The following is a 27684-nucleotide window of genomic DNA, read 5'->3' as shown; positions in this document are numbered from 1 at the left end:
CAGTGCAGCAAAATGCATGGTATTGAGGATTTGTTGTTTTTGTTTCCTTCTAGGATGCTGTATCTGCTGCTACAGATGAAGAACGATTAGTTAAAATCCATGATGTCATCCAGCAGTTACCCCCACCTCACTACAGGTTAGCATACACAGCTGTTACTCAATATATAGTTAATGTTTTATGTTAGCACACCCCTGCAGTCCATTTTTTAATCCCCTGGTGACTTTAATTATGCAAGACTATGTCCTCTTTTCCCTGCAGGTTTGGCAGTGCACCTCTGCCTCTCCTGGGAAACAGAGATAGACCAAGACTATTTGCACTAATCTAAATTCACATCGTATTATGTGTAGGGACCTGAGTTGACGTCTCCTTTCTAAAGTACTCTGCACATTCAGTATGCAATTATATAATCATTCTTAAAAGGAAGGTTGACATTTTCTGTTTGCTTTCCAATTTCTACTCCCTAAGATGGCTGGCATATTGAAGCAGCATTATTCTTGCATGTATTAAATTAAATGGTTGGGTGCATGCTGAAGGATTTAGAGCTGCATAAATTTGACTTCTACTTTAATTAGATCAGTAACAAGACAAACAACATTTATTCTGCATAATGTTAGCTGACATTATATAAAGTGTGCTGGTGGTGAAGAAAAGGGCCCATCACAGCAGAACTATTTCATTTTGTTAATGAAAAGAGGTCATGAGATCTGCAAGGTATTTTAATGGAGGCAAGAAGGACGCCCTGTAGAAACAGCAAAATCCAGGGTGTGACATTTCAAGAAACGTAGGTCTGCCATCTTGCCTTTGAGGCAAAATTCTGCAAATTTGATTGCCAATTAAGGTGAACTGTATAAGACACTAATATAAACATAAGTATGTCTGACTGTAGCTAGGACAGCAGTTGTGCTCACTGAGTGGAGCTTCAGTACTACCCACATTAAGCACAGTAAGGAATGCTGGCAAAAATGAGTCAGAGAAGTGGTTTAGAAATCTGCAAAACCTTTCAAGGTTTTCTTTGACTAGGCTTTCAGCGCTTGCCGGCTTTTAGCATCTGTGGGCCTTTAGCAATCTGGGGTGGTGGTAGAGATATAGTAGAAAGCAATTGGGAAATAAGTTGAAGTCAATTTGGCTCATCCTTTGCTAAGCAATGTACATGTTTTGTTATTAATAGAAGATTAAAGTCTTTCTAGGGTCTCTATGGTTTTCTTGGTATTTGGGGCATACTGAAGCCCATCTAGAATGAACAGAGGTTGGTGGTTGCTGTGACTGGGCTCACTGCTTTGCTCCAGAGAGCCTAGTAGAATTACATAGCACAGAATCACTCTCCTCCACTACCACCACCACAACGCATACATCATCTTGTATAGGAAAGCTATCACCAGTGAATACTGAAGTTCTGCTCTTGGCATGACCAAGTTTGAGCCAGGAGCCTTTAATAATGCTGGAATTTGCGAGGGGGGGTATATTTCCTGTATTCTGAAGATGGATTATCCTATGTCTGTTTGTGTTCCTGTACTCAAGAAGACACCTCTTGCCACATTATTATTCAGTGGATGATAAGCCTTCAAATTTCCACTTAAATATTTATGTTAATTCTGTTCCAAGCACAGAAGAATCTGTTTGTCAGTACTACTGTTGCAATACTTTATTTGGATGCATATTGCAAAGGCTCCCTCTACTGGCCACCGAAGAGTGATGAGGCTTCACTAGAGTTTCTTTAGTCTGTGATAGAATAAGTTAACACCCTTTCTCTTAAACATGTTGTACCTGAGAGTGGAGTCAGGTGCGGGGCAGGTAACCTGGCTTTGGGAAAATGGCCTTGCAGACCAGGTTAGAATCCCTGCCAGGCCCAATTAAGCTCGCAGGCTGAAGGTTTTCCACCACTGAAGTAAATTACCATTGTTTCACCAAAAAATTATAAATGGACTTTGTAGAATTAGCTAACATCTCCTTAACTTATGTGATCAAGTAATTGTCTTGTATATAGACAGTAGCCTGGCTGTTAGAGGAGTTTTGCAACATATCGCTCTACAATGCATTTTGTCTGCCTGCTTTTGCGTTCAGGAACTTTTACTTTAATAAAGGCATGTGTTGTGCTGCATCCATTCATGGCCTAAGAAGAAAGCAAAGATAACTGTTATTTTTCAAAAAGCAGAATATTGATCCTTGATTAGGGCACATTTTTAGACTAATTTGTTTTCTACTATATTCATGTCAATTTTTTTCTGTTTTGCAAAGTATACTGTGATATACTAACTTATGTGATATACTTGGTTTTTTTTACCACTAACAGCTGTCCCTCATTTTCCAGAACCCTGGAATTCCTCATGAGGCATTTGGCTCACCTTGCTGATTACTGTGCCATCACCAATATGCACACGAAGAATTTAGCAATTGTCTGGGCACCAAATCTGCTGAGGTACCTTTTTTGTAGTTGATTGAAGATATACCACCACCACAGTTTAGCTCAGCAAGTCCACTAAATAACTGGATGAAGTGGAGGCTTTATCACTATTTTGTGAATAAAAAATAAAACTATCCTGGCTAAGATACCTCATTCACATTGGACCTTGTTACACAACTCAGTCCTGTTATGAAGCCAAACAGTGAGTGAAGGAGGAGATGGAGTCCTCATACACAGAGACTTCTCAGCTGGGTACTTGGCAGGGCTTGGAGGCATGTGCCCACAGCCCAGTTGACTGCACAGTACAGAAGGTGCACTAGCTGGAACTTCATATGTCAGGCAGTGGAACAGAGGAGCACAACAAAAAAAGTGATTAAGCAGAAAGAGAACTACTTCCCACACCACTCCTTGTTCCCCTGAGGAGCTGGCTCAAAAGGAAGCAGGAACAACAGCTTGCTAACAAAGGTGCCAGCTAGCCACCTGGCATAGTAGCCAGCCCTCCAGCCACTTGGGTAGCTAGTTACCCTCGTTCAGACCCTGTAAGGTGCCAGCAGGGCAATATTGGGGGTTTTTTTAAAAAAAAAAGTTCATTGAATGCCCTAACCTATGAGCAACCTCGATAAAATGTACATGTCTGCATTTACCTTGCCGAGACTTGGGTCTCCTTGGTTTGAACCGTCTTGAAGGCTGACTCTGTTAACCTGCATTGCAGCAGGTATTTCTGAGAGCAGGTTCAGCATATATGTTCAGGCACACACACCTGCTCCTGCTGTAAATATGACCTTTGGGGGAAATGAGCTCCTACATTTTTAAATGCCCATGGAAGCAATCCGTGTTCAAGTGAACTCTCAAGTCCTCTTTTGCAAGGGGAAGATAGTGCAAGTGGAGCATGCCTTATTCACACAGGGAGCACGTTTTATCCACATAGGAATTTACATGCATAATCAGTCTCTCATATTATAGAATCTACATACAGTGAAAGAGGATGTGCAAACCACAGTCTTGAGTCTGCAGCACTGTGTAATCCTTTATCACAATTACATGATTGCTGCCTGGATAGTAACTAGAGAGTTTTTGAGTCCATGACTGTCTTTTCATTCTCATCTGGACAAGTAACTTTCTCCACCTGCAATGCTTAAAGTGTCTTAAAGGGCAATTAGGGCACTGTATGAACAGTGCTAATTGGGGCAAAGTAGTTCATAAAAAAGAGAAAGAACCAGGGCAGCAGTTTGAAAGAAAGCAGACTTCTTAGTGGACAGGAACCACTAAACAATGTTTGCCAGATTAGGTTGGAGGACATTCTGTAGACAGGGTGATACCTCCCTCTGGGCATGATAGGCAGGGTCTTCAGAGCCGTTTGCCTCCTCTTCCAGGTGGAGGAGTCATCCCACCCTCCAGACTTCCCCTGCCTATGGTGGAGAGTGGCTGTTGATGTGTGTGCGTTGTTGCGTGAAACAGCATACGTTACATTGGAGTTAAGTTGAGCAAGAAACATCACAGAGGCATTAGATCAGGTTAAGAGTCTTTACTACAAGACATTATGGCTTAAGGCTTTTAAGATTACATGTAGAGTTGCTCCCCCCCCAGGAGAGAAGTTCTCAGTTCAAAGACATGACACAGAAGACTCAGCTCAACACAGATAGCTGCTAGAACTCTCCCAGCCTATCTTGATGCTACCATGGCAACGGCCTTGGCTGTCCGTTGCCAGACATAACTCCTTCTAGCTACAGATTTCCAGACTTGCAGACTTGATGGAAAAATAAACTCAGTGACAGTACAGTTCAATGGTCAACAATCCCCCCCTTTTCCCATCATGTCTGTAATTCATGACAACAATAACAATAATACATTTCTACAATACATCTTGCAATACAGTTTACATTTCAGTACAGTTCAGAACATCTCTGTACATTTAGCTAACACTTTATTCAATCAAACTTTGGCTGTACACAAGTCAAATACAGTGTATCAGGATCCATTTCAACTTGTTTATGCATACCTGGGCTGGTAATTACCCCCACAGTAAATCTTTCAGGCGGTTTCCCTATGTTTGATCTTGTAGAACGTCTTAAAGGCACTAGGGCTTCTGCTCTCTCTGCCCCCCCATTTGTGCTTGTGCTTGGCACAGCGTGCCCAGGATCCTCCATTTCCTCAGCCTTACGTTTCTTTGATCTTCGTTTCCCACAAATGAGCTCATTTAAAGCATCCCTGAGAGGAATTTGTGTGCCTTCCACTTTTATGTCAAGATCTGGTTTAAATGTTTGCGCTTGTGTATCACTTGACCCTGTGAGAATGACTGTTTGCCTTTGATCCCAAGGCTTCTCTGCAACTTTAATGCTTCTGCTCAGGATTAATTGCTGTGTTTCTGGACACCAAACTCTGAAATACGCATTCTGAAATCCTAAAACAAAACCTTGCAGTGCTCTGGGTGCAAGTTTGCCTCTTCTTTTTCCCTGTGAAATGTGGACCCAGCAACGTGCACCGAATTTTTGAATGTGTTGTATTTTAGGCTTTCTACCAGTGATTTTCTCATAAGGAGACATTCCAAGAGCACTATGAAACACCCTGTTGTGAATATAATTCACATACAAAATCGCCTCTGCCCAGAAAGAATTCCCTAAACTGCAATCCATCAGCATGGCTCTCATTGCTTCCTGAAGCACCCTATTTTTTCTCTCTGCAGTTCCATTGGAAAACGGGCTGTAAGGAGCAGTGAAATTCTGATTTATTCCCTTACTCTCGAGGAAGTCACCCAATGCTTTGCTTGTGAATTCCCCCCCTTGATCTGAGTGTATCGCTTTCACAGTAACGCCATGTTGAGTTTCAATTAATGAACAGTTTCAGCTTCTGCTCAGCTTCACTTTTATGCTTTAACAGAAAAACATGACAAAATCTTGAAAAGTCATCCACAATTACCATAAAGAATCTTGCACCTCCGCGTGAAGCATTTATTGGTCCTGATAAATCAACATGAACTAGCTGATAGGGAGCTGTTGTGGTTCTCTCAGCCTCCCGGTTAATTGGTGCAATTGTCATTTTCGCTTTATGACATGCATCACAATCCAACATTAACTGTCCACAATTTCTCAAACGCATGTTTTCACTATGCATTGGGGTTTTCTTTATCGTGTCAAAGTTTGCATGCCCCAGCCTTTGATGCCATTCATGGACGCAGCCCTGATGTACCTGTGCCTCAACATTTAACACAGCACACCCTGCTTGACTGCTCTTTATTACAAACTGTGAATCATTAAGGCTTCCCTGCAAACACACTTGATCTCCCCTCATTACAAAACATTGGTCTTTGTGAAACAAGACTGAAAAAATCACAACTCACCAGTTTTCTCACAGACAACATGTTATGATGCAGATCTGGTACAAACAAACAATCTGACAGTATTCCAAGTTTATCAAATCTCACCAGTCCTCGGGCTTCCACATTCTTGTGTGATCCATCCGCAAGTAAAACAAAGTCCTGCTCATCGGTAGACGTGTAAAACAAACTCCTGTCTTTGATTAATATATGGCTTGCACCGCTGTCAAGAAGCCAGTCAACAGGTCCTAAATCTTGAGACTTCTGTTTACAAACAAAGTTCACACTTCCCTGCTTCAAGCCTCCTTCCCTGGAGTTACGCTTGACTGCACAGTCTCTTTGAAGATGCCCACGAGCCCCACAGGCATAACAAGATTTCAGCCGCTGTTGCTCCCGCTTGTTTTCCTGTCTGCAGCTGCTTTCTTCTTTCAGCTTGGCTCTTTGCTTTTCCTCAGCACTTTTCGCCTCTTGTCTCCGCTGCCATTCCTGGGACAGTTTTTCCTCAATAAACGCAACGTTCAGACCTCCGTCAGGCATGGCTTTGAAAGCCATGACCATATTATTCCAAGTCCCATCGAGTGAAGCCAGGATCAAATAGGTCTTCTGAAGGTCAGAGTGTTCCATGCCTCGATCCTGCAACTCAGCAAATAGGCGCCTGAATTCCGTGAGATGCTCACTCATTTCGCACTCACCCGTGAAGCGCATCTGGTACAGCTTCCTTGCCAAACACAATTTAGATCCCGCAGTCTGTTGCACATGTAGGGCCTCCAACACGTCCCACATCTGTTTGGCATTTGTAACATCTCTCACGTGTAACAGTTGAGAGTCTGATAGAGCCAGAAGTATAAAAGCTTGCGCCTTCTGATCTCTACGCGTCCAGGCTGCGGTCAGTACCGCCGGAGGGGGTCCATCTATAATGTCCCATAAATCCTCTTTTATCAGCAAAGCCCGCATCCTCGGCTTCCAGCTGGCATAATTCTTTTCCCGTCAATCTTTCCATTGGCAAGCCTCCCCCAGACAGGTTTACTGCAGCCATCCTGCTCACCTCTGTCTGGCACAATCAATCAAGCTGCCCTCTGGAACTCCGTCTGCCGTTCAGACCAGCAACTTACTCTTGTGTAACGCGCTGTGGATCTGGGCCCATAACCCTGTTGATGTGTGTGCGTTGTTGCGTGAAACAGCATACGTTACATTGGAGTTAAGTTGAGCAAGAAACATCACAGAGGCATTAGATCAGGTTAAGAGTCTTTACTACAAGACATTATGGCTTAAGGCTTTTAAGATTACATGTAGAGTTGCTCCCCCCCCAGGAGAGAAGTTCTCAGTTCAAAGACATGACACAGAAGACTCAGCTCAACACAGATAGCTGCTAGAACTCTCCCAGCCTATCTTGATGCTACCATGGCAACGGCCTTGGCTGTCCGTTGCCAGACATAACTCCTTCTAGCTACAGATTTCCAGACTTGCAGACTTGATGGAAAAATAAACTCAGTGACAGTACAGTTCAATGGTCAACAGTGGCAGGGTCTTTTCATCTGGGAAGAAAATTCCCAGTGCTTGAACCTTTGTCTTCAGTGAGTTTTATCTTCTCCTTTTGTCTTGTAATTTATCTCCTCTTCCTTGTTCATTGGTCTGTTGTTATTGATTGTTAAGGGGGAGGACTCCTTTTTCTCGTTGTTTTCTTTTTATTCTCAAGGGAAGGGCTGTTTATATATAAATAAAAGTGGGGGAGTTTAGTTTCTTCCCTTTTTTCCTTTTTCACTGTACATAAGCAAGTGGTGTGTGTGTACTGCATAGCCTAGCTGAGTGGCTTCGGCATGGCCAGTCTCTTGGGGCTTGGTGGCTTCTGCATCTGACATCCAGCAGGACCGCATGCAGTCTCTGGGAGCAACACAATTTTTACTTTGCCCCTCTGGGTCTCACAGAGCCTTGTTAACTTGTTGGGTTCCGCAATTTCCATTGGGCAGGACCTCCATTTTGTTTAGGTGCGAAGCACCATTTGGGCCTGGGCGGCCAATGCTCTCTGCTCTGAGACAAACTTGGAGCTTGGCAGGTCCTGCAGTTTCCATCGAGCGGGACCACGATTTTGTTTCTGGTGTGCATGCGTCACTCTTAGCAGCTCTGCTATGAGGCAAGATCCTGCAACACTCTGTCCCGGGTGGGATCACCTCATTCCTCCTGCCCCGCAAATTTCTATCGGACTGCACATCTCTTAAGGCTAAGGGATGTGCTTGTCTGAGTATTGCAACATTCTTGCTGGCTGCTGTTGGCAGGCAACACTGGTGACAGTTTTCCTGTTCTTGTCTGGTTGCTGCATGGGTGAGGGAAATAAAAGGATGGGGAGAAAAGATTGGTTTGGCTATGCTTCTCCTGATTTGTCCTGGGGGGGAGACGGCTCTGACTTGGATGAAGTGGCCCTGCAGGATGGCGGGTACCAAAGACAGGGTATCTGCCCTCCCCTAGCATGGTCAGTATAGGGGTTAGTAGTCCTCCCTCCCCCCATTCCAGGGAGGGGGTCCTGTTGCAGGAGAATTTCCAAAGTTTCTTTCTTAGATCAAGTCTTTCATCTTTCAAGAGATCCGTAATTCCTTGGGGTCAGTTCGTGGTGGGAGGGAGCATTCCTTCCCCAGGGGCGCCATAAGAAGTTGAAACACCCTTCTTATACATCTATGAAGTGGAGGAGGAGTGGCGCCATAGATCCAGTAGTATGGATGGTTCTGGGGGTCTCCTGAGCTGCATCCTGATTGTTCTCTATTCTCTTCAAAGGGGGAATCAGCTGCCAAGTGGACCAGAAGGGGATACCAGGTCCCGCTTGGTCAGGGGGTAACTGTGGCACAGGCAGATGCAGTGTAGCATGAGATTATTTCGTTGGTTCCTCTTGGTTGTTCAGAAGGCCATGCAAGCTCAGGGGCCACCAGTTATATCTGTCTCCCAGTCAGACCAGTGCTGCCCACAAACTCCTGTTTCAGTTGCTGTTGTCTCTCCTCATGGGGAAGGGGCTGCCACTTCAGTTGATTAGGGGGAGCTCACCAGCCAGTGAGGAAGGGGTGCTTTCGGATGAGGAAGTGGAAGTGGTTCAAACACAACCTTGCCTTTTTTCTTCTGAATTTTTCCAACCACTTTTGGTTAAGGAATGTCTCATCTTGCAACTGAGTGAGGAGGGGGAGGCCACCTCTTTCTCCCATGCAGCCTGGCACATCAGGGGCCAAAAAGGCTTTTCCTTCAGTGGTCTCAGTTCCCGTAAGGGTTTTGTTTCCACAGCAGTTTGACATAGTCTGGAAGGCTGAGTGGTCCAATACCAGTAAGGCTAACTTAGTCGCAAAATTGACTAAAAGGCATTATGCCCTTTTGGAGGCAGTCATAGCTCAGTGGAGACAGTTGGTGCTAGAGATTCGTCCCTCCTTGAAGAAGAATCTCAGATGGTGGATAGCTGTGACCCACCTTTTTGTGTGGGTGGACCTAGAAGAACCATGTTGTCTGATTATCACGATGGATTAAAGTGTCTCCGGCTGGGGGCCCCACCTGGGGTCCCAGGTAATGCAAGACATGGAGTCACTGAGGGAAATGGAAATGCACATCAGTGTTCTGGAGTTATGGGCAATCCATTTGGCAATGCATGCCTTCAGCGCAAGGATCTTGGGAGCCCAAATCCTTATCAAGGCAGATAACACTTTGGCGAAATCCTACATAAACAAGCAGAGTGGCACCTAATCCAAGGGTCTGATATCTGCACTGAGGTGCCTTTTAAGGTGGACCAAGAGGAACATTGTATCGATCAAGGCAGAGCACATTGCAGGCATCTCCAATGTGATAGTGGGCTGGCTCAGTCAGATAGCCATTGCGGAGGCAGAGTGGCAACCGAACCCATGGGTGTTTCAGCAGATCATGACAATATGGGGTCTGCCAGAGTTGGACCGGTTTGCCTCCCCACAGAACACCCAGTTGGAAAGATTCTTCTCTTGCCCACCATGCCACCAAGCCAGTGGAATAGACGCTCTTGAGACAGACTGGCCCAAGGGGTTGCTTTATGTATTTCCCCCGTTCAGTCTTCTACAATGGACAATCAGGTGGATCTGCAGCCTCAGAGCGGAAGTCATTCTCATTGCCCCATTTTGGCCCAGATGTCCTTGGTTTCCAAATCTGTTGGACCTGTCAGTCTGGGATCCCTGGCAACTCCCATCTTGTCCCAATCTCCTGATCCAGGGACCAGTGGTCCACCATCGACCAGAGGTCCACCATCGACCAGATCTCTTCCATCTAACAGCCTGGAGGCTGAGAGGGTTTGGTTGATGAAATTGGGTTTTTCAGGGACAGTATTGGACACTGTTCTGGCATCTAGGAGAGCGTCCATGAATAGGATATATAGCATCACTTGGAAGACCTTTCTTAATTGGTGTGCCCAATCTGGGGTGGATCCCCTTTCCAAAGATGTTCAGGTTTTCTGGAAGTTTTTACAGGGCAGAGTTGACAGGAGGTTAAGTGTTAACACCATTAGGAGGCAGCGGTGGCACTAAGCAGTGTCCTCTCTTGTATGGGAGGCGAGACCTCATCTTCCATCTCCTATATAAGAGGTTCATTAAAGGGGTGACACACAGGTTTCTGATCTGTAACTTAAATTGCCTTGACTGGTCCTCCTTTCAAACCTCTGGCTTCTTGTGAGCTTAAATTGTTGATGTTAAAAACAGTTTTTGGTTGCAATCATTTCAGCACATAGGGTCTCTGAGCTGGCAGCTTTTTCTTCTGACCCCTAGCTCTGCATTTTTCATCAGGACAAGGTTTTATACTTGTGAAAGAGAGAGAAGCCTGTTGCACATAAATATATTTGTACAAAAGTATAAACTGGATGCGTTGATCCAGAGTTCTTCCTGCCGGTTGTTGTTAACATTTAATCTCTCTTCTTTTTCCTTAGATCAAAGCAGATAGAATCTGCTTGCTTCAGTGGAACAGCGGCTTTTATGGAGGTGCGAATCCAGTCAGTGGTTGTGGAATTCATTCTCAATCACGTGGATGTCCTTTTCAGTTCCAAACTCAGCTCTGTTATTCGAGAGAGTGCAGGTATGTTTCCCCAAGGCAAAGACAGCAAGTTAAAATTCAAAGAGCTCCAAAACATGCAAAATGTATACAGAGCAGCATCAAAGTGTGCAATTTTTATGCTAGGCTGCCTAAATGCACTTTCTGTTGTCATCCCTCCATTCTCTACAAGCTAATAATGCTTAACAAATTTATAAAATATAGGCCATTATTTGACCTAGGAAGGGGGCCTCTGTTAACTGTCGTGGCCTATGATGATTTCTCTATTCTCTGATTTCAGCATGGTGTATGCTGTACTAAAAGTCAGATTTTCTGGTTGGATTAAAGAATTTGATGGAGTTATACTGAGTTTTTCTTATACCAGAGTAGCCAACATGCTGCCTAATGGGGTTGGACTCCACTTCCCATCAGCCCCAGCCAGTATGGCCAATAGCCAGGAATGACAGGAGTCCAATGAGATCATGAGGATACCATTTTGGCTGCCTGTGCTTTACACTTAACTCACGAAAGTGGTCACATGCCCTAGGAGAGTCTTCCATGACTGACAAAGGAATTTCTCATACCTTTTATCAGATATCTTTTTAAACAAAATCTGGGATCTCCTGCATGCAATGAATGAGCTGTACTGCTGAGCTAAAGGCCCTTTCCCAAGTAGGTGCTATAAATAAAACTCAGGATCTGTTTTAGTCAATATTTCAGTGTTGACCTGGAGAAGGCGAGGGTGTGTTGATTAGGGCCAGTCTTGCTCATTGGAACCATCTCAGGAATTCGATACCCCTTTTGATTTTACATGATATATGGGGTATTTTGTCTAATTTTACTTGCCTCAGCTTAAGCTGCAATAAGGACAAGAAAGAATAACTAAGACAGTCACAACTGCCTTATGAGCAAATACTGAAAGAGTTTGGTCTGTTTAGCTTAGAACGTGCATTAACACGATATAACTCCTCTAAATTCACAGAGAGGGGTTGTTGTGAACTCTGCTGGCAATCCCATTACAGAGGAAAAAAGGAATCTGTTAAATTACAGCTATTTTTCCAGCACAGTAGCTCCTCCTCAAAGGCTGTGAAATGAAGCTTCTGAGGCATTGGCTCTTTCCTTGACCTGCCAGCCAGTAGGAACAGGTTATTTCTAGAAGGTATTCCAATCATTACCAAGTCGTATCAGTCAGCATACCTAGTACAGAGTGGATTTTGTCAGTGACCCCACCACTAAAAAATAGGAAGGATGTTTATTCTGCTGTGACTCCTGTTGAGCTTTAACTTAAACTGCTGTCCTGTAGCAGCTGGGTCAGTGAGCTAGGCAGGGAACCACTGAAGGCTTAGTTGCACACACAGTATACCAGACTTTAGCAAGGGGAGTCCAGAAAGCAAGGTCAAGGCTGAACCAAGGTTATTCACAAGAGATCCAACCTGAGTCCAAACATAATCTTACGCCAGCATCGATGCACAGGTATCGAGAGGTTGGCAACTGAGGGGATCCAGAAGAAGGCAGGGCAAGGCAAGGCGTCAGGTTCAGATTAGGGAGCTGAACAACATGTGTTGTTTCCAGCAGCTGACAGACTCCAGTGAAAGCTTGATATAGCCTGGCCTCCCAGACCATGCCTGATACTAGCTGCAGATGTTTAAGTCTGCTTTACTCTTGAAGAATGTTGTTACTCACAAGCCCTTTACCTAAGATGTGTGTGGTGACATTGAGCGCTCAGGCTTGACTCACCCCCACCTTCTGACTCAGCCAAGGGTTCGTCTGCCAGAGGTGGGTCAGAAACCCACCCCAAGGGCCCTTTGAGGGCACCTCCTTGAGGTAGTCCTGGGGAGGTCCCTCTCAGTATACTGGAGATCTCAGTGCCGGCTTCATGGGGCTCTGTCTGCTTACCTGAGTTGTTGATCGTCAGGAAGCCCAGGTCCTCATCAGAGGATTTGTTGGCTGAGGTCAGATCAGGGCCTGGCATGACACTTGCATACAGAGTTTTCTAACACATTTCTAGGAGATCATGCTTTCAGTTATACAACCTCCAAACAATCTTTCTCCTAGAAAACAAAGTAGTTAGCATGTTTGATAAAAATGGGCTGTGGAAATTCATGGAATTGCTCTAATTACTGTACTGGTTTAGGTTAAATTTGTGGAGAAAATTTACAGTCTCTTATGCTGCATGATGTGACGAGGATCATTCTGCACCAATTACAAGCTTGTGAAGACTTCTGGGTGGCACAGAAGCTGCCTGAATGTGTTTGTAGGAAAGGGAGAGCTTTTTATTCTAACATCTACAGTTTGCTGTGGCTTTACAAGCAAATTGTCAATCTAAATCCAGCCTTATCTCATGTTAAAACATCATCTAAAGGGCAAGAAAAGCAATACAATGAAATGAACATCTTTCTAAAACTCAGACCAAAGCTACTTTCACTTTACAAGAGAAGTTCTTAATGAAAGTGTGGCCCTGTATTCCAAACATAATATGTATTTTAGTAGATGATACTCTGTTTTGGTCTGGATGCTGAACTGTGCAAGAAATTATCCTAGTTTGGTGGTGATGGTTTCTTCCCTCATTGCTCATTTTCATCTTTCCTTTGTTTTGCATTTCTCTGGCAGGTCACAGTTCCTTGTCACGGCCTAAATCCCTGCTGGTATCATCTCCTTCCACAAAACTGCTCACCTTGGAAGAAGCACAAGCGAGAACTCAGGCACAGATAAATTCCCCTATAGTGGCAGACAGCAAGTACATTGAAGTAGGCGAAGGTCCTGCTGCTCTACAGGGAAAATTCCATACGATCATAGACTTTCCATCTGAAAGGTAGAGACCATTTCCTTTAGAATACTTGTGTGTGTTCTTACTGCTTTTAAGCTATAGGACTGACTTCATTGGGGAATCATTACAGCTGACTTTTCTAATGATCACTTTCAAATGATCAACAACATATAATGTGCTGTTTTAATTTACTGTCCCAGGTCATTCTTCAGATTTCCTGTTGGAGAGCTCGTAGTTTTGTTTTGTTTTTAAGCACGGAACAAATCGTAAAGTTCCTAAATGTAGCAATTTTACTTTAGACAGTTTGTGATTGCCGCTTAATTTGCTTTGTTCTGCCACTTAACAAGTCTAGTCTATAAAAAATATTGTTTATGGTTGGTAGTCTGTAAGTCCATTCGTTGGATTTAGATTTTTTATACACATGGGCAAGCTGTCCAGGACTTTCCTTGGACTGGAACTACTTTTTCCCCCAGGCTAATCTGAGAGCCCATCACTGCCAGCTTTTCTCATCATCAGAACCCTCCTCAGCAGCCCACAACCCACAAAACATAATTCTGCCCACCTGCTGCCATTGTTTGACTTGCCTGCCAATCTGTGATGCTGCAACTTGCAGTACTGGGTGTACGGAAAGAGGAAAGAGGAAGGATTTCTCCATCTCCCTGACATGCTAGATAACAGTTTTTTGGGACACAAAACCCAGGATACCGTGGGAGAGGAAGTCCTTGGGGCAACTCTCATTCCCATGGCCCCTTGGGCTTTAGAAAAAACTCTCTTCTTTCTCCCTGCATACCACCACTGCTGCTTCTGGGGCTGCTGCTTGCCCGGTAAGTGAAGTGGTGGTGGTGGTCGTGCAGTGGGCTTTGGGGGAGCAGAGGGGGCTTTAAAAGGTTCCCTCTCTCTCTCTTTCTGGAGATGGCATGTTTGAAATTAACATCTCAGTCCATCTTAGATTAACTTTATCGGCATTTGATGTTGTAATCTTGATGATTGACACACCTGCTATGGATTGGTTTCTTCCTCTGTCAGTAAGAACTCACCAAATATTGATTGGGAAGCTGTACCCAAAAAATGCTGCCTTCTCGAGTTAGGCTTTTTCTCCTATACAGCAACATCTCTGGCAGTTGCCTGGCATATGTATGCAACTATTGCCCTCATGTCCTGCTTGGTGGGCTTTCCATAGGCACCTGGTTGGCCATTGTGAGAGCTGACTGATGAACTAGATAGGCCTTTGCTCTGGTCCAGCAGGGCTGCTCTTACTTGTTTTATTCATTTATTTTCAGTATTTTTAAACCATCTTTCTGAAAAACACCAAGGTGGTGTTTAACAGTTCAAGAACAAAGCATTTAAAAATCCCATGATGAGCAGAGATAGGGGCTTCTCATTAGTGGTGACCAGGCTGTGATTATCCAAAGCCCTGAGCGAAAGGGAGGGATATGATAGGGGAAGCATGACTGCAGCTTATTGGCAGAGGGGAGGGTTATTCTTCTGACTACCCTCTTTAGACTCAGCATTTTGTATTTGGTGCAGTCGGCATTGGGATGCTTAAATTGGGCTACTGACAAAGTTTTTAAGTTTTAAGTATTCTTTAATATCTCCCCACCTAGAAAAGTTATCTTTGCCTTTATTACATAAGGAATGTGCAATAATATATTCTACTACAATAGATTACTACTTCTTTTGTAGCTAGGCGTGCTTTGCACAATTTGAGTGTTCTCACACTTTCTTGCTATCTCATTTTAGAAAGAGGCCACCCAGTAAGATGAAAAAATCCCCTGTTGGCAGCTGGCGCTCCTTTTTTAACCTGGGGAAGTCATCATCTCTCTCCAAACGGAAACTGCAGCGCAACCCAAGTGAACCCTCTGAAATGAAGGCAATAGCCCTAGCAGGTAAGCATGGCCCTTATCCATGGCAGCAAAAATTCTAAGCCAGTAACTGTATCACGGATTTGACTTTAACTTTGGATCCCCCCTGTATGCCTTGTTTTTTGATGTGTGTGGAGGGCAGGGATGTTAATCATGGAATGGCTATACTTCCGGTTTTAATTTTGAACAGTTTGAATGGTGTTCCCTTCTGTGCTGATCACCAGTGCCTCTGGAAGATTTGGGGATACTGAGAAGTGCATCTGTTATTCAGCATTTGTTGCTAAAGCAGCATGGCCTCCATGTTGCACATAGGTGTTCACAAGACTGCATCCCAGCTGAGTTAACTGGTCATTGTTGCAAAATAGCCTCTTGGATCATACAAAGAAATAGAAGGTTTTTCCTTTTTTTGTGTCCCACCTGTTCTGCTGTTATAGGAGCTGAATTTGCATGGCCAAACCTAATCATTTGAATATTTGATTCAAATTATCTGAGCGTTCTAAAGAGTTTATAAGATTAAAAATGTCCGCTTCAATTGGAGAAAAAATATCTATGTCTGAGAATACGTGCCCATTTATTACATGTATTCATGTGTTCTGTTTTTGGTTGTCCAGGAGGGCGAGGAGACAGTGGGACCCTGCGCTCAGCTAAGAGTGAAGAGTCCCTCTCATCTTTACATGCTATAGATGGTAAGATGGAAAAACCTCTTGGGTCTAGTCCACCTGTGTGGTATGGGAGGGTTGCTGTAGTATCCATCCCTTAATAAGCCAAATTAGTCTAACTGTGATTTTAGAAGTAATGTCAAATAATTGCTCTACCACCAGAGAAATTTCACAGGTATTTGTCATGTTTCAATTCTAGTAGAGAGAATAACTGGGAGATTGTTTTTTGGAGGGCTGGGGTGATAGTCACAATGCAAAATATGTGGGGGCAAACTTTGAGCACAACCTTTATTTTAATTACAGAGAAATGGAAGAAAATACAACATTGTTTGTAGTTAACATATCTGAAACATAAAAAAAGAAAGTATAATTTCACATAATTAAACTGATGTAGATATTAATAGAAATCTGTTCTCTTTCTTGCTAGGTGAATCTAAACTGTTTCGGCCCCGAAGACCGAGGTCCAGTAGTGATGCGTTGTCTGCTTCCTTTAATGGGGAGCTCCTCGGAAACATGAACCGCTGCAATTCCTATGATAATGTGCCCCATGACCATGAGAGCGATGGGGATGAGGGGCATATCCATGTTCCAGCCCTCATCTCTCCAAGGTCAGCAGAAGACGTTGACCTGAGCCCACCTGAGATTGGGGTGGCTAGCCTGGATTTTGATCCTATGTCTTTTCAGTGCAGCCCACCAAAAGCAGAGTCTGAGTGTCTTGACAGCAACACTTCCCTGTTGGAGTCAGTAGACTTTAATAGGGATAAGCAAAGCGCCTTCAAGAAGGAAATAGACTCAGGCAGCCAGTCACAGACCCCTGGCAGTGCCACAAGTTCTGAACCAGTTTCCCCCTATCAAGATAAGACCGTAAGTCCCTTCTTCACTCTAGATTTGAGCCCAACTGAAGAGAAATCATCCAAACACCAGTCTTTCTCTGAAAATGTTGCCCGCACCTTCTCCCCCAAGATGGGGCGAAAGCCAGCCAAGTCTCCGCCACTGAATTTCTCAGAGTCCATTTCCTTCACTGTACCCAGTCACATGCCGGATGTTGTCATTGGAGGGATGTCACCGAGTGCAGGTCCTTCAGACTGGACCAAAGGAACATCTGGCACGAGTGAAGGCACAAGCAGGTCCCCACCCCACCTGGTAGTATCACCTTTGAAAGCCACTGAGGTGAGAATAAGTGAAGGACACCAGCAAGAGTTCCCAAGTCAAGGAGATGCTAAGAAAACAGAGCTTCAAGAAGAGGTGGAACAACCCTTGGCCAGCAGCCAGAGTAAGCCTGTACCTTCTGGACAGACGCAGCCAGGTACAGTGTGTTTTCCTCCATTCTTTCTTTAAGTTCACAAGTGACCAGCTCTCGCTTCTCTGCGTGCCTTTAAAAGAGGGGGAAACAATCTGGTTAAAAAAAAAAATCCAGAGTGCGTGTCTTCCAGAGCATGTGGAGGTTGCTCGGGTCCTAATGGGGAGCTTTACAGGAACCCAAAGCTTCTCTACAGCCTCCTTGCAACGCAAAAATGCTTGAATATTTTATATATCCCTATATCTTTTCACTCTTTCATAATATGAAATGATCTCTTGCAATCCTTGCAAATCAATATACCACCTAATAAACTTGCTATTTTTTAACTAAAAAATAATAAAAAATAATTAATCTGGCTACACTTGAAGAAGGGACCTTTTTGGCCAAAAGTAACCTGAAATTAAATTGTACAAAAGATCCCATCAAAGGATCTGATCTTTTCTTTCTGCATTATCTACTGCCTAGCTCTCTAGGAATGCAACAGGAAACTTTAGACAATCTCTCGCGCTTGTCACACCGAACTGCTGTCTTGTTTGCATGTATGACAGAAGATGCACTTTGTGACGCCCAAGGAGTTGCCACTGTGAAATGTTGGAAGAATCTTTTTTTTATAATGGTCTATAGGAATTGCTCACTCTCCTTACAGGATAACATGAATCATTCTCTTCTCTTTTTTGTTTTTCTACCCTTCCTCCCACTAGGAGCAGTTGCCCTCGACTCCCCCCAGGATCCTGTTCCAGTCAATTCTGTCTCTGTTGTCCCTCCTCCTCCTCCTCCGAAAAATGCTGCACGCATACTAGCCTTAGCCCTGGCAGAATCTGCCCAACAAGCCTCTGTTCAATCTCAGAAGAAACCAGATGTTTATTCTGACTGTACCAGCTGTGCAGAGACTGAGAGCACAGGAACTGTAGAAATGTTCCATCCATATTCTGGTGTTAGTCCAGAAAAGCTTCATCTGTATGCTGCTGTGCCAGAGACCCAACTGAGTTTTCAAGCTACTGCACCTGGAGATCACCACAAAAGTGGATTACCTATAGGCCAAGCCCCCCAAATCAGTGGCATGCCTGTGGACAGCAATCACCTGCATGTTGGCATACCTGGAAATCGGGACCATCCCCTTCACCCTACTGACATGCCTGGAGATCTTCATAATAGCATTAACATGAGCTGGGACCACTCCCACTTCCATCCTTGCATGTTGGCAGACTCACACCATCTTCCTCATTCTGTTGTATCTGAGGATCAGAAACACCCTCATCCCTGTGCTAGAGGAACCGTTCAGCCAGAATCACCTACAACAGATATTACAGTAGAGAACCCTCACCCCGCCACTTGCCTCCCTTTGGATAAGAACCAAATCCATTCCAACAAATTTCACTTTCCTGTCTGCACAGCAGACAAAGTCCAGTTTCCTCCTGTAACTGCTGGAGAGAAAACAGCTGCAACTGTTCTGGCATATATGATGATAAATAGCCAGACAGCAGCAACTGAAACTGATCCTGGAGCATCCAGCCAGAATATACTTCCTCAGCCTTCCACCGTCACAACCAACAGCACATGGGGAGAAATGGCTGTTATGACTGCTCAGCATGCTCTGGCAGGCAGCCACCAAACTCCAGTGCAAGGACCAGGGGATCATCAGCCAGCTGTGGGACAATCTGCAGCTACAGCCACTAAGGGTTCAAGTGGCTTCAGTCAGGTAAATATAACATGCTGCACCTTCCCTGCTCAACCCTAAGGCCTTATAAGCAAGGAGTAAGGGTTTATGAGCAAAGATCATGATTAATGGAAAGAATCTTATGCAAAATCATTAATATATATATATATATATATATATATATATATAATTCTACAAAGAGAGAGAGAGAGAGAGAGAGAGAATTTACATGTCTGTGCTGACTTAATTTTTGCTTTGCTTTCCCCAAATACCAAGAGACAGGAAAAGGTTGGTGATGCATTTGACAAATGTATTTGAAGTTAGTTGCTTCGGGAGTGGGGTGGACTTGAACATTTGGATTTTACCAATATCGATCTTGGAAACAGCTGTGCTTTGACTCAGACATTCTGGGAAAAGTCATCCATAGACCATTTCTGCTTTTAATTGGTTGATGCTTCAGATTGTCATAACGAAACACTCATATAGCAGTCAAGCTTCGCAACAGGTGCTGTTTCACTACCTATTGGCTAACTGTAAAGGTTTTCCTTTCATAGATAACTATAGTGTGTTTTGATTATGATGTGCTTTGAGTTAGAGCTTTTCCAGCCTCTAGTTAGTCCCACTTCCTTTGTCATGGAGGTGGAACAGCCCTATATGAAGGCAATGAAGGATACATAAGGTTTGCTTAAGATTCAGATTTGAACTCCCACTCTGCTTGAGGAGTGGAGAGTACTGTACCTGCCAGCAAAGTAGTCACTTCCCCATCTTTACTGTACTTGTGGATATGAGGCCTTGTACTTCCTCCCGTGAGCCCAGCAAGGAACAGGGTCAGTAACGTTGCTCAGATCCAACTAGAGAAAGCAGTTCAGCTTGTCACAAAAGTCTGCGTGCCTTCTGCTCAGAGTGTGCTTTAGGGCCTGGAATCGTGACTAATCCTTGGTGTTCTTTCTCATACCAGGTACGAGATACAACTCCAGAGAAACCGCCTGAGTCTAGATCAACTGAGCCAGCCCCCATTTTTGTTACTGAGGGCAGTGCTGCAACCCAGTGTACTTCAGCCACTCCTCTAGCCACACTTCACCAAGGCCCTTTGGAAAGGCCTCGAGAGAATGCCAAGGCTCCCCCTTTGCACCTGAGGTCTGAATCAGTCCCAGCTCAGCCCTTCTATGGATTAACAGCACCTCCAGTCCCACCTGTGAGAACAATGGAAAGTAAAATTGCAGCAGCCATGCATTCAAACAATGCAGATCCCTTGAATGCTGCCAGTTACCACTCCTTTGTGACTGCATCCACATTGCCGCCATCTGTGGAGGAAGCTCCACCGCCACCTCCCCCACCTAAATACGCCTCCCTTCAGTCTGCATATTTCTCTCTTTCCAAGTCAGAGAGCCCCCCTGAGCCCCCATTGTCGGAGAACTATGTGCATCACAAGCCTACATCCGTCCACCAGTACAGGGCTGAAAGCATCCCACCACACCTCTATCACAGCAAGTCTGAGCAGCATCCTGGCTATCCTTCTCTGTCAGAGACCCCCACTTCCATGGGCCTCAGGTATAACGCATATACCACTCAAGGGAAGAGCTCATCTGCCCATCACTCAAAGCCTCGCAGCCGAGTGGAGTATGTGTCCTCCATGAGCCCTACAATGAGGAGTGCTAGTTATGCGGAGGAAACGCCACCCTACCCCACCATTCGACGAGTGCACTCACTGCATGTGACTGCTCCCTCTACTATCCGATCAGTTCCCATCTCCCGAACTGAGGTGCCTCCTGATGATGAGCCCCTTTACTGCCCAAGGCCCCTCTACCAATATAAGCCATATCAGTCCCATGCAGATTATCACGTCACTCAGCTGCAGCCTTACTTTGAGAATGGGCGGGTCCATTACCGGTATAGCCCCTACTCAAACTCCTCCAGCTCGTCCTGTTACACTGCAGCAGATGGTGGATTTTATGACCTAGACCCCTATGGTACAATGAGATTGAGGCAGCTCCATCCATTTCCAGGCAGAGATTTTGCATCCTATGCCAGACTGCAAACCAGGAGCCTGTATCGCTGTCCTGGCCTACCACCATATCCCCGGGGAGGCCTTGCTGGACATCTGGCGGGCAAAGAACACAGTTTCATCAGCAGGGATGTGCCACCTGCCCCGGATGTCAAACCCATGTATGTCTCCTGGGATTTGGAGGACATGGAAAAATACCGCATGCAGTCCATCCGCCGAGAGAGCCGTGCACGCCAGAAAGTAAAAGGGCCTGTCATGTCCCAGTATGACAATGTAGCCCCTTTGCTGCAGGATGAGTTACGAACTGTAGATGTCGTTCACTTGCGCAGCAAATCTGATCCTGGGAAAACTGGACTCCTCACTGTCGCTGATGGGAAAGAAGGGAAATACCCAGGCAAAGTAGGGCCCCCAGAGGGGGATGAACGCTACTATGTGCCACATCCAGAACCTGATGTAGACAAAGCCCATTACCACGGAACCTATGGGAATGGACAGTCAGAGAAACCATGCCTTCATCAAAAGCAAAGCAGCCTCAGGAGCAGAAAGCCCCATGAGATGGGTTGTAATTCAGCTGAGCACAGAATGCACCTGCCCCATGAAGCAAGCCATAGGCAGCCTCTGGATTCTAAAAACGGGGCCCCTTATCCTGATTACCGACCAAAGGGCCACCAGGAACCACCAGAATCCATTGGATACCAGCCCTCTGGTGGAAAGTATGTTCCAGCCAGCCACGATGCCTTGAGACCTAATCATAAAGAGGTGAAGCTGTCAGAGGACAGGTCTGATATTGAGAGACATCGAGCCAGGCCATCTGCTGCTCCTGAAAAGCACTCCAGGGAGTGCTTTAAAGAGGGTGAGCACTATGGACAGTCCACAGCACCACCCCCTAAACCAGAACGGAGCCACAGCCTCAGACTCCAACACCCAGAGAGCATAGAGCGGGACGCTGGTCTCCTTTACCCATTCCAAACCCTTGGCAAGCGCCAAAGCACCATGACTGTGGTCTCCCAGTATGATAATTTGGATGATTACCATACCATGCCTCAGCACCAAAGAAGGGGTTATGTTGGAGGAGGGGGGTTAGTTCCCCCCTTTGCTCATCCACATAGTAGGACTTATGCAACAGCCTTGGGCCAGGGAGCATTCCTTCCTACAGAGCTCAGCCTACAGAGGCCTGAAACTGAGATCCATGCAGAGTGAGCTCCAAGGCAGAAGGGATAGAGTGTAAGCAGCCTCTGCTGGACAGTGGACTGGTTTATTTTTTCAGTGACACACGCACACACACACACACACACACCATCAAAGCAACTCCTGCCATTAATCCTCACTCAGTTCCTTCCCCTCCAACCCCCATGCTGCTTATTGTTTTTATATAGTAAATGTATAGTCTTATCTCACATTGTTTTAAAAGTAGATTGCTACAGTCATGCCGGCTTTTGTTAAACTTGAAGACAAAGCCCATCTCCAGGAAGAGCAGAAACAGTGATGGAGATTCAGGGGTCGTGCTATAAATGGTTCTCACTTTCCTTAGATTTCAAACAGTGGCATTTCCCATAGCTTTGACGCTATCCTTCAGAACCCTGTGTATAATGTATGTATTGATAGATTGATGCAGACATTTCTTCTCCGGGTAAATGTCCCTTGTATGTGATCTACTGGAGAGAGATTTGTTGAATGGAAAGCTTTAGTAAATATTTTAACTTGGTTCTTCAAAGCTTAATGCACCAAACTCTAGGAAAATATTATTTCACATTATTTGTTCCTTTCTACAATCCCAGATTTATTTTTTTGAAAAAACAGTAACAATGGTACCTTTCACCTAAAATGTTATTTCGGTGCTTATTAGATGTGATCCAATAATGTTTCCATTGATTTTGGTAATACATGGCCCTAGTGGTGGAGGGCAAAGAGATGTTGCCCAGTTAAAAACTTTTTTCTTTAAAAACCGATAACAAACTGCTTTATCAAATACTGAGAAATTTGGGTGGTGGGAAGAGGACCTCAATGTTAATATTGTTTCAATGGTGCTTTGCTTTGGTAAGCCTGGCAGGTAAAAGCCGTATTTCTTAAAATCTTATAGAAATATTTTTGTAGCAAGTGCATTTCATATGCAGCCCTCTGAACAAGGGGATCTTCTGCTGGGATGAGTCTAACTGAAATGGCAGAGTGGCAGAAGAGCTGTGCTCTGGCCCAGCACCCAGGAATTTCAATAGGGCATGCAAGGGAGTCATGGTGCATTCTGTGTCGAGTGGATAAGCTGTTTTAATTCCTTGTTACAAATATCATTGCAGTGAGCCTAATCTTCATCATCAGTTAACACAGTAATTCTGTAGTTATACCTGGTTTTCTGATCAGTGCTGGTTGTCCTCCAGTCATGGCAAGTGTTGTAGGCATGTAGCTGTGAATTTAGTGACCACTTAAGAAAACACCAGTTGACTTTGCCTAAGGGGCAGTAACTTTGCTGTAGCACACACACCTGTCTCATTATGTCAGTAAGGCAAACCATATGATGTGAATTTAGACTGGTGGTTCTTTCTACACATTGTGGTGCATCATTATCTCCTGTGTTTGTTTTTTTAAGATACCTGTGGAAAGAGTTTGCTTTTCTGATAAGGTTATATAAATATGCAGTGCTTTGAAAACATGCTGTCCTTGCTGGAACAGGAGCAGGTAGGTGCCTCAGGATTCCCACATAACCTTAGAACAATAAAGGCTGTTGCCATGCAGCCACCATGGAAACCATGCAACATTCTACCAGGCAAGATACCAAGGTTTTCTTTGATTTTTATGAACTTTAAAAGAAATAGAGAATGGCCAAATCCATCCAAGGTACTGGGGGTGTTTTTCCTGTTCTGGGTCACCAAAGCTATGTAGCTGGTGGAAGTACACAGGAAGCATCTGGGACATCTTTCTGTCCTAGGGCCCTGCTGGTAGCACAGGTGGTGAATTTTACTAGAAGGAAAGCACCTGTATCAAACCCCCTTGGAAAAGAAGATGTCCATCAGCATCCCATGCGTTTAAATAATAAGACACATATTTTACAAGGGCACAAAGCACTTCTCAAAGAGAACATGACATTAGGTTCTTTGGATTTCTGAACTTTGGGAAAGAACAGTTTGCCTATTTTCGTTATGATTATTTTAATGATTTGGTAATTATTGTTTTAGTAGTATTGCTCTTGAATGTGCTAAGTACAAATTTAGTGGCCAGAAAACTCACTGTGAACCAGGTTTACCTCAGCCTCCTCCCCATCCTCCTCACCCACCCCGTGAGGAATTTTCAGCATTTTTTGTTTTCCTGTTGAAATGAGAAATGTACAGACAGGGCCATTCTAGCTTGACAGTCGTGTGGAGCAAGCTAGTTTTGCTATCTGAAAATTTGAATTATCGGTCCTTCTTTGTAGCCCGCATAGACTGTCTCCAATATCCACTTAATTTTGGCATCCACCCCTGTAAAGTTCTTCACCATGTTACACTGGCTATGTAGCTCCATATCTTGGCTCAGAGTTCTCCGCTCCCTTGCACCCCGAAATCTCATTCGATTCCATGATTTCTTCTTCAGATTTTGCTGCGCTGTTGATGGTTAAAAAAGATATCACTGTGCAACGTCCTGTCCTCTCCCACCAGCTTCAGTCTGTTTGCCATTGTTGGTTTTTATTTTCTTCCTTAATGAATTAACTCTTTAAGAGATACTTATCTCCCAGATCTAATTTCTTCGTTTCTCAATATGTCTGTATTGGCATATTTATGTTGCGTTTTCTTTTAAGGATTTGTCAATACGTTAGAAAAACTTTTTTTTAAAAAAAACTAAACAAGCAGGCACATACATTATGTTTAGGATATTTTGAGGTTCAGGTAGCGAGGGCTGCAGGACAAACCTCTATCTTCATGAAAGCCTTAATTTTCCTTGTATCCTCTCCATATATTGGCCTTATGTTATCTACCCTCCAGGTAAGCTCAGAACCAAGCTACCTTCCTCTAAATTTGTAATTTATCTACACCTTAATATCTTGTGGGATCACTAAGCAAAATGTGAAATGAAAAGTTTTTCCCAACTTTTAGCAAGTGCCCACACAGGTTTGATTTTAAAAGCCCACTACTTTCAATAATTTCCATAATAAAAGCACTTAAACTTGGTTCCTGAGTCCCCTCACCAGACCATTCCATCAAAGCAGTTTCAAAATACAGCCATGTATTTACTCATCCCTCACTTAATACATATCACCTGCTACATTTGCGTCTAACCATCAATATGGTTTGGAGGTCTTTGGTCCAGAAGGTGTTGTACAAAGGTATGGCAGTACAACCTTGACTATACAAGGAAGCGATTAAATCCAGAACAGTGTTCTAAGCTTCGAAGGAGCAGTGACAATCTCCCTGTTCCCCTGTACTTCTTGCCACTGTACTATCTTGAATAGCTGGTACCTTTTTAAAAAAACCTTTCCCTTGCCTAAGAAAGCCATAAAATTAACTATGCAGTCCTCTTCATGTACTGTGGTTAATTTTGGAACTCTCTAACCGTTAGAGAAACCGTGGGCACCTTGAGTAGAGACGGCAGGTACTTCTCGCAAAAGTTCTTCCTCTTCTTTTCCTCACTCTCGCTTCTGTGTCTGCTCCCTGCCTTTTACAGGCCTTCCTTGCACTCCTCTTGCTCTCCTTGCTTCTGTGTCTGCTGTCCCCTTCCTTCTCCTCTGTAAAGTTTTTTCCTCTTGCACTCCCTTCCGTGTCTGCTCCCTTGCCCACTTCACAAAGGCCTTCCTTGCTCTCCTTGCTTCTGTGTCTGTTGTCCCCTTCCTCCTGTGTTCCACCTCACGCTGTCCCTTTTCCGATCTGGAAGCCTCTGTGTCCTGTCAGACCGGTTGGGGAGTTGTGTGGAATCATCATCTACCAGCTGCGCCCCCCCCCTTCACAATCAGGTTAACATTTTATGCAGATGACAGTGAAAACATTGTGCCTATGTCTTTGCAGACAAAATCAGGGAGGGGGCTTACTCCTTGGAGGGGGTCACAATGAGAATTGCACAGTTGTGGCAGGAATTGCTACACAAAGCCAAAATCCACTTTAAATGATTTCCCTTTCAGTAAAGAGAATTTTGGGCCCTTGTGTGCTCTCCCCCCATCCCCAGTTCATCTCAACCTGGTACGTTGATGACAAAGTGATGACTGATGGCAGTGTGACATTATATGTTAGGGAACAGAATTGTAGATTCTGGGCTTCTGTTTTACTTTTTAAAGGTGGCTTCGGCATGACATTTTCTCCAGAACCTTGTGCTATGGAAACCGATGCAGTGGGCATGGTACAGTTTAACATATGCTCAGTAACTTCAGTGTCTTCAGTAAGTTTTTATTGTATAGTTCCAGTGCAAAATGAACAAGAAATGGTTGTTGTGCAGTTTATTTTCCTGCTGTGGAAAACTTGAGTCGTCTTTTTGAGCCACATGAGAGAACCAGAAAGACTTTGGTGGTCTCTAAGTGTTCTCTTTAATTTATATAGTGTCTTATTTTTTATTCTCTTTTTTTACTTCTGTGTGTGAAAACTGGTGTAAAATGTATATGCCGATGAACTCATGTTCTTTTATGTAAATATTTTTGTGACATCTCACTCCCACCCATTCCTTGTAAATATTTAGATTCTCATTTTCTCCACACTGTATGGGGCGGATGCGTTTGATTTATTTTATTTTTTTTAATTTGTACTGTAATGCTATGAACAAACTTGAGGTGTCTTGTGCTATTAAAACAAACCTAACAGTCCCACAAAACTCAGATGTACAACTCAGCAGTTAATGAAGCCAGGTTAAAACCTACTTTGTGGTGTCTGTGTGTCTTGTTTCTCTGTTGCTATGTACAGGGGAGGTACGGGCGCTTTCAGTTCTTGAGGGATTCAAAAGTCCTCAACAGATGATGCTGGTACATTGCAAAGTTGTCTATGGTAGATGGTTGATTCTTATCTGTTCAATAAAAGATAAGAATCCTTAGAAAAGACCCCTCAGAAGCTATTTCTTGCTTCCTTCAGGAGCATTTTCAATTCCTTCCCTGTCAGACCAGAAAAGCCCTGCTCTCATGGGGAGACAAATAGCTCGGACTATCACGCCCTAACTGGCAACTTTATCCTCCTTTAAGAGACAGCCTCTGCCACCTACAGACTTCTCCCCTACCTCCTTCCCTCTTTCCTGATGGTTCATAAGCCATCAGGAGGAGCCTTGGAGGCTTGCAGCCTCTTATCAGCCCCACCCTTACCCACCTGCAGCCCATCCTGGCTGATTTCTGGCCAGGCTACTTGTGTGCAAACAGCCTGTATAGCAGCTTCTTCCCCACAAACACATAGCAGTGAAACGTCCATATTTTTGTCACCCAATTGTTAACAAGAATTCTCATGCAAGGGTGAGAAGCTATTCAGACAAGTATGTAAGTATCTTACTTGAGTAATTTACCACAAAGTTTGGCCTTCAAAGGGATCTTCTCATAAAAGAGCATTAAAGCAATCCTAGTAATCTTTAGGAAGGCTTTAAAAATAGCACCACCCCCAGGTGTACAGTATGTGCCTCTGGTAACAAAGGACTCCTGCCTAGAGCTGTTGGAAGGCATGTCTCGGAAACAAACATATAGCCCAACTTGTTGCTGGGCAATTATAGACTTAAGATCTATTCACATTTGCCCCTCTTCTGCAAACATCGCAAAGTGGCTACCACAGAAAAGTGGTACAAGTCT

The 27684-nt window shown here is 44.3% G+C and overlaps 1 protein-coding gene across 9 annotated transcripts in view; it reads left to right on the top strand.

The window, feature by feature from the left end:
- Positions 1-26765, top strand: part of ARHGAP32 (Rho GTPase activating protein 32) — a 233127-nt gene extending 206362 nt beyond the window's left edge. For all 9 annotated transcript variants that reach the window (XM_061592443.1, XM_061592442.1, XM_061592441.1 and 6 more), the window contains 9 exons: positions 54-136; positions 2310-2417; positions 10625-10770; positions 13336-13537; positions 15233-15378; positions 15966-16040; positions 16441-17319; positions 18015-19012; positions 19929-26765. In XM_061592443.1, coding sequence (XP_061448427.1) covers positions 54-136; positions 2310-2417; positions 10625-10770; positions 13336-13537; positions 15233-15378; positions 15966-16040; positions 16441-17319; positions 18015-19012; positions 19929-22175 — 4884 coding nt within the window. In that variant the 3' untranslated portion in view covers positions 22176-26765. The remainder of the gene's footprint in view (positions 1-53; positions 137-2309; positions 2418-10624; positions 10771-13335; positions 13538-15232; positions 15379-15965; positions 16041-16440; positions 17320-18014; positions 19013-19928) is intronic.
- Positions 26766-27684: the final 919 nt, after the last annotated feature.

This window comes from Rhineura floridana, chromosome 12 (assembly GCF_030035675.1).
Source record: "Rhineura floridana isolate rRhiFlo1 chromosome 12, rRhiFlo1.hap2, whole genome shotgun sequence".
In the NCBI taxonomy this organism is placed as follows: Eukaryota; Metazoa; Chordata; class Lepidosauria; order Squamata; family Rhineuridae; genus Rhineura; species Rhineura floridana.
This window is presented reverse-complemented; position numbering and strand designations above follow the sequence as displayed.